At 39.8% G+C, this 7500-nt stretch overlaps 1 protein-coding gene across 1 annotated transcript in view; it reads right to left on the reverse strand.

Moving 5' to 3' along the window:
• LOC138043690 (HEAT repeat-containing protein 4-like) overlaps positions 1 to 6284 on the reverse strand; it is a 14632-nt gene extending 8348 nt beyond the window's left edge. Inside the window, exons 1-6 of the mRNA XM_068890089.1 lie at positions 6217 to 6284; positions 4436 to 5658; positions 3880 to 3991; positions 2385 to 2555; positions 1486 to 1646; positions 841 to 1032 (exon numbers count right to left, since the gene is read on the reverse strand). Coding sequence (XP_068746190.1) covers positions 841 to 1032; positions 1486 to 1646; positions 2385 to 2555; positions 3880 to 3991; positions 4436 to 5658; positions 6217 to 6265 — 1908 coding nt within the window. The 5' untranslated portion in view covers positions 6266 to 6284. The remainder of the gene's footprint in view (positions 1 to 840; positions 1033 to 1485; positions 1647 to 2384; positions 2556 to 3879; positions 3992 to 4435; positions 5659 to 6216) is intronic.
• Between the last annotated feature and the right edge of the window lie 1216 nt (positions 6285 to 7500).

The raw sequence follows: 7500 nt of genomic DNA on the forward strand, positions 1-7500 counted from the left end.
CCAAGAACGATTCCACTACCTCTCATTCAAGGTAAGCGCAAACTTTTCATCTGCATCTACATCTACATGTTTCAGCACTGGGCAAAGTCCTTTTGACTTACGGCTGTCTCTGCTTAGGTGGCCTCATACACCACGAGCCTTTTTAGAGACACTACGCCAAGCCGGCCACTTCTGGTGGCAAGAACACACTTACAGAGGACAGCCACAACACCGGAAACTTCATCCCCAACTCTTCTCGAATAGACAAATTCGGCTAACTCAAATCTTTTGGAAATATAACGTTTTGTTTCAAGTATTTCCATATCATTTAAATGTGAATGCTTCATTGTCACGCAAATTCAACACACAAAGAATCTTAACCCCGAGAGATTTGAATTGGGTAGCCGAATTGGTCTATAGTGTGTGGGTTCTTTAACGTCCCACAGAGAGCTCATAAACATGGAAGATATTTGTGAGACGGGGCCTACGGTTTATAGTCCTTATCCGAGAAGACTTGAAAGTCTAACCATTTGCGGGTGTAAAGTAAAAAAGTACATGATTGCTTTTAGTTAATTGCAATTGATGCAGACAGTCAATCAAGTCCGACTTGAATTTTCTAGAATGTTTTCCGTTCTGAGAGTCTCAGTTTGAGATTCGATACCATTCCTACTCATTCACATAATTCGGCTTTGTGATTGGCGTCAAACGTGCCATTCTATCAGCCCGGAACACCGGGGTGTCTTCCCCGGGGTACTGGCCATAGTAATTGCCGGGGCTTCGGTTACTCACGACACCAACCTCGTTCCCAGGGCTTTTCGTTCACGACACGTATTTGAAAACGGCTGTATGACACGAACTTACCGATTGATGACTGAGCTGAGCTAACAGAATTCCAGCTTTCTCAGTCCTCACAGCATTATCAGCATGCAACTGACTAACAAGCTCTACAATGACCTTGTCAGTAATAACACCGCTCAGAGCCAAACACTGAGTTGCCGCCCACTTTTCAGGAGGGCCACCATGTTCCATTGCCCATAAGAGGTTCGCCTGGGCCTAATAACGGAGGACAAAATGAATGAGTTACACTCACCTTAATGCAACTTTCAGTTAAGCCGGTTACACCGAAACAAGCTTTTTCTGACAAGTTTCAAGTTTTCATTTGAATTTTACTGCTTCATGTGACAAGGAAAAATTAACATGGGGTCCTAGACAGGATTCGAACCTACGACCTCAGATGTCCTTTCGCCCGTCGCTAAGCAACGGTATCATTTCCACGGGCGCATTACACCTTAAACATCTATTGTTGCATTTGAAAAAAGAACTGAAAAAAAAAACATTTTTCTTGGATCCGTTAACGAAAATCGAAAATCACTTGTGATGAAAAACGTAATAATATTCTGCTCAGGACCTTCGACAGACTTATAAAATAAATTCTATTTAGGTCATTGTACATTAAATTGGTTCAATCATGCACTCGGAATTTAAAAAAAAAATTGTCATATTTACATCGTCGCTGGGTTTCTTAAGTGAATACAAGGTGATAGCAGCAGCAACCCTGACTTGTGGATTCCTGTCATCCAATAGTTTAGTTACAGCAGCGATTAACTCGGGCTCCACTTGTGGTTCTAGGGGAGCGCTTGGTCCCTTTGACTTATCCAACACAATCCCTGCAAATAGATGAAACAATGTTTTGGCTGTCTTTCTCTTTTAGCGATTTGAGCCTGAAAACGTTCCTAACATGTTCTTGATGATATTAAGAAACGTCCCTAAGTATTTGAGTCAGTTAATTTTCCTTTACATTCTTTTTCCATTATTTATACTACTCACAAAAAAAGATCAAAATGAAGACGTTCTTAACTGTATCTCAGCCTAGGTCCGTTGTTGGTAGGTTCTTAAAATTTTGGTCAATCACACCACGAACGTTCCTATAAAAAGGTTCTTCCAAAAAAATAGCATATCTGTTCCGATAAAACCACTATCCGTTCTGTTCTTCAGTGTTCTCTTATGAATGTTCAATCTCGCGATCAGCTGTCGCTTTTAACTGAAAAAAAAAGGTATATGCCGGGGGTATATGCCTGAAAACAAAGAATCAATTCCCGTCTGGAACACCAAAATGGCCGAGCTTAGTTTATCTCGGGACATTTGACCCACACGACAACTGTGGTATCATTTTTAAAATGAAAGAACGGACCACTTCTGTAGCCTATTGATTATTTTGGTTTATCGGCGTTCAAAAAGATATCGCTGCCATAGAGGTCTATGGGAAACTCCTCGGTTCCAGGCTCTCAGATAATGGAGGCGGGCGAACGGACAAGGAAAACTGGGAAGAGGACCCTCCACAGTCTTTCACGTGCTCACATTTTCGCATAGGGGCTGGAACAGGATAGGGTGAATTAAACTAGCACCTAAATGATGTTCTTCCTTTTTGGCACGACGAAGTTCAGCTGCCTTACTGCAAGCAGACACAGCTGATAGCCTGATATGATCATTGATGTCACTCATGGCAGTGATAAGCTCTTCTGTTTCACATCTTTGCCAGTGACGCTCAAGAAACCACTTGGATCTCCACTCCTCCACTACGAAACAAAAATGTCAAGGTGTGAGGGCAATAACCATAACAATCTGCTTTGGTTAGTGTATGTTTGCCAAGAAGGGCCGGGCTGTATAATAAAAACTGGAGAAATTAACACGGTATGCTTTCACCCAAAATGGTATTCAAACCCACGCTATACATGTCGTTGAGGGTCTCCATAGGGATAGACCAAAAAGGCTAACTCAATTTTGTACCCAATTCGAATCTCCGGGGTTGAGATTGTTTGTGTACCGCATTTGCATTATAATGTAGCATTCACATTGAAATGATATGGAATACCATGAACAGAACATTTTAATCCCAAAGGGTTTGAATTGGGAACAACATTGAGTTAGCTGATTTGGTCTATTGGGAGGGGGGAGGGGCCGAGGGGTGAGCAGAGGGGTAAGCACAGTTCCGTGGTGTGCATATTCTGTAAACAAAACAGACTGCACTCCCCTTTTGATGTGTCCTGGATTTCATTCCAGGACTAAAATTCAAACAATTTCATAATTATGTGGGTTGAGTTTGTTAGTTATTCACTCTGCTCTGAGAACTTTTCCTCTAGGTACTTTGGTTTTTACCTCCATCAAAAATCAGCATTTGCTTCGGATCTGCCAATGATAATTTTTTTGATTTGTGGTAGTGAAGTGTGGTAGAAACTCTGCTATCATCGTTATCATCATTATCATAATAATAATGTTACTATAATTATTATTATTATTATTATTATTATTATTATTTACATGTATTAAGATAAGAAAATTTGTTAGAATTTCTTTTCTAACTTTGTAACCCCAATCTCTATTTTTAATTAGAAATTAGTACAATGTAGCACTCACTGTTTTACACTAGATTACGAGGAGTTTCTCTTTCACTGCCTAGTTGGTCGAGCTCCTCCTTGAATCCAGATTTCTCATGGTCATTTTTTTCTTCGTGCCTTTCTTCTCCTTGTGCTCGACCAACTAAGCAGCGAAATACACAAGTTACATGTATCCTTGCTTTCCAACACAAGGTAATCTGCTTACATAGCAAAATAACCTTTTCAAGTCCTAGCCCCTCAGTGAGTCAGGATGATCCAGTTTGAAAGACCCTAATTCTTAATGGCTCCAGAGCACAAACTCTTGCCAGACGATTTTGCTCCTCAACTAGGGACATCGTAGGGCACTTGAGGTGCAGTCCCCTCCATTAATTACAGAAAATAAAGTGCTAGGATGATTCAACTCTTGCTTACTGCAATCTTTCTCTCTCACATAACTCTTTGGACCCAGAAAGAACTGGGCCACCATCAGGAGTATAAAAAAACAAAAGAAGTCCTGACATCCTACCAATTTTTACCACATTAAAGTCCTCTCTCATCTTTTTCTTTTCCTTATAAGCATTGCTGAGTGCCTTGACATCAATATCAGATTCCTTCACAACAGGAACATAGTAGTCCTCCTAAAAAACATTCAATTTGATTTTAGAAGAAGAAAAAACTGGTCAGAAAAATTAACTTGTCTAGTTAAAATACTGGGCACTTTTGTGAAATGGTTTCAAAATGAAGCACCAAAAATCAAAAAGTACTGATGGAACTTCTTTAAGCTGTGGAAGTTCCGTTTTAGCCAAAAAAGCAGGCACTTTTGGTGTCCAGAAATTTTAGGCCTCCAACTGGAATGCTCATTGAATGCCACAATTGTGGACTAGGTAATTTGGGACAAATCAGAGGGGACATTTTGCTCTCTCTAGGATATTATCCCCCACTTCCTTTCACTTCAAAGATCTTTCGACAAAAAAAAAACAGAAATTGGTCCCCTATAAATACAACACAAATGTGTATTTATTTTAATGTGAGAGGTTCTTTATTCAAGGTAACAACTTCCAAATAACTTATTTGCTTCCTACCTGAACCACAACTGGTAATTCTTTCCACCGCTGCAAACCTTTTACAAACTTGTTCGGCTTCTTCTGCGGTTTTTTTTTAGCCTTGTTCATAGACACTTTCGTTGCAGAGAACCAAACCTCTGAACCTTGAGGATAGTTGTCTTGTAACTGTCTCTGAAACTTAAGTTTGTTGTTTGTATCAAGAACAATATAACTTGACTCTGAAGGCTTTTTGGAGGGCACTGGCTGTGCACCACCAAGCAACTCTTGCTGGAAAATGTTATGTGTTTCAATTTTTTTATCTCCAACTGCTGGAGATAATGCAAATGAGGGTGTATAATGGATTTCCAAAGTTTGTTGTGATTCCTTGTCTTTAATTTCCTTGACTTTTTTCTTTGCTATAAAGGCCTTCTTCTCCTCTGCCGCATTCTCCAAAAGTCCTGCATCAGCTGTTGTTTCTTTGCTTTCTTGGATTCGTTTCTCGAGGAAACTATTAAGTCTTTCCTTGTCACTTCCAGATGACTGTTCATTTATTATCCATTTTGCTGTGGATTGACTGAGACAGGCAAGTACATATTCATCCCATTCATGTCTTTCTGAATTGTTGGACAAAGTCATTGCAGTAGATGAGTATGTTCCTTTCGCTTTTGTGGCTGAAAGTAGCTTCTCTGTCTTTGCCCTGGCTGGCAAGGTCTTTGCCTTTCTTAGGGGTTTAAGTTTTCTAGGTCCTTTTAGGTGACAAAGAGCATGTCTCTTCACAACTCCACGAGGGTCATGTCGACCACCAAATCCTGCAGCTTGTTTAGTGGCATGGCATATTCCCCCACTTCTAAAGACGGCATTTAAGTCATCCTCATTGTAAGGCAAAGTGTGTGGAGCACGGTCTAATAAGACATCTTCATCGAAGACAAGACCAGTACTTATTTTCTTGAGGTATGAACGACTGATATTTTTTGCACTCTTGTCCCCAAGAGGTTGGTATTGTGAAACAAATTCTGCAAGTTTGACTTGTTGTTGTTGTTGTTGTTCATCTTTGGGTAGCTGTTTCTGTTGCAAAGGTGGTATCAATGGGGCTAGACTGTGGTGTGTTAATCTCGAAGGAAATTCATCCGAAAAGCGAGGCGAGTTAATTTTCCTAGCATCAACCCCAGTTTCATCCCTTCCGACATAGGGAATTTGAACTCCTGAGGCAACTGCAAAGAATTCAGCCCCATGACTCCTAGAAGTTGAAACTCGGTCAGCAACTGAAAAATAAAATGATCTTCATTTGACACATTATTTTGATATTAAACAAACCAAACTAAAGCTTCATCAAAGAGTCTCCTACTTCCCATGCCCTACGCACAGAAGTTTGAGAGTTAAACCTGTGTCTTCCAGTATTTTTTTACAAAAAGTAAAAGCTGGAAATATATCCGAGTCAGGCACATCGTAAAGGATTTCCCGACTTCTTATTAAAGTTACAATTAGGTGACAGTCCCGCATCTTCATTCAAAACTGAAATAAATATAAATATCTTTCTTCCAAACAAATAATTTGCTTTATATTTCATCACTGATGTTCTGTCCTTTAGGAGCTTTCATCGCATGTCATGCCCAAGCTGAAGTACTGAAAAAGCTTTAGATTGATTGTATGGATTATGAGCTCGAGATCATGATCAATCAGCTGAGATGATTTTCCGTCCAAACAAATTCGAATAGCATGCTTCGATCGTTTACTTACAACATGCAAACGAAACATGATAGAAGCCAGTAAGGGTTCCTATCATACCAGTCAACAGCCAATGCTAGCTATAAGCACTATACCTGCACTATAAGGAGTCGACAACTCAGCTGAAGTTGCTACGTTCGCCATTTTGTCTATTCTCCGCCATAACTGTGTTGCCAAGGAAACGAAAACTATCACAGTCACATAGGCAAGCAATACGTACAGAAACGAAGCCTAACGACAAACTACCCCGATGGACTACCCAAATGGACTACCCTAAAATAGACTAAATCCAAAAAAATACCATTTCGGATGATTACTATTGAAAGAAGTGAATTCATTGGTTGGGCAGGCCCCATCAAAGATGTTGAAAGGGATAGTCCACAGGTCAGCTTCCACAGAAATCCCATAAGACAAGTTAACATAAGATGTGTAATATTTTCCCCATCCCTAGAAATTTCAGGCGCGTGAGCCTGCTTGGTGCAATTGTACATCCGTCAAAACAAGATGTCGGCAGAAGCTGTGAAAAGAGCGAAGTCGGGAGTGGATTATAAAAGTTTGCATCTTTTTTCTTTGAATATTTTATATGATGATTCAAATTCCAATGACCTGAATCCCACTTCCTAAAAGCCGAAACCTTTTCAATCCAAATTTCCCTTTAGTATCATCTCCATGGTGTTAACAAACTCGCAAATTAAATATCTTGTATCATTATATAAAATTTAGACTGTCAAGATGAAGATCAAACAGTAGCTAAACCATTGTTTTACTGTCGTTAGTTAATTGGCAGGAAGAGATTTCGCAAGCTTAAGATGGTTTTGCATTTGAAAAAAATAGGGATCTTTAGTTTTCACAAAAGACGTTTTAGATATTGTTAATACACTCATTCTCCCTCTTGCCTTGTCCATTTCGTGTACAAAATTGTTTATCCCACCGGCAATTACGAAGAGAGATGCTTTAGCAGGTAAGTAAGAACTGTGACTCAATTCAATAGGCCTGTTCATACAAGGGACGTAAGAAGACCACTCAAGTATGCCCGAGTTCTAAACACGATAACGCGTCACTGAAGTAAGCCCAAGGTTGACTTGATTTCCTGTCGCACTTAGGGCCTACTTGGACCCCAGCAGTTGTTGTTGTTGTTGTTTTTTTTTTTTTTTGCTACAAAAAACCTGAATTGAAAATGTCTTAAGAAGAATCATTTTCAGAACATTATCTTCGTTTCTTCTCCTAGCTGGGTGTGACCACGCCATCACGATTAAAACCTCCTTACGCACCAAGAAATGGGTCCGCCCTGAAAAAAGATCCTGCTTGAAAATCAATGGGAACAAACTATGCTCTTTGGTTATTTACTTTTGCCTTTCTTCCACTACATTCAAGTCGAG

This window comes from Montipora capricornis, chromosome 3 (genome assembly GCF_036669925.1).
Source record: "Montipora capricornis isolate CH-2021 chromosome 3, ASM3666992v2, whole genome shotgun sequence".
Lineage (NCBI taxonomy): Eukaryota > Metazoa > Cnidaria > Anthozoa > Scleractinia > Acroporidae > Montipora > Montipora capricornis.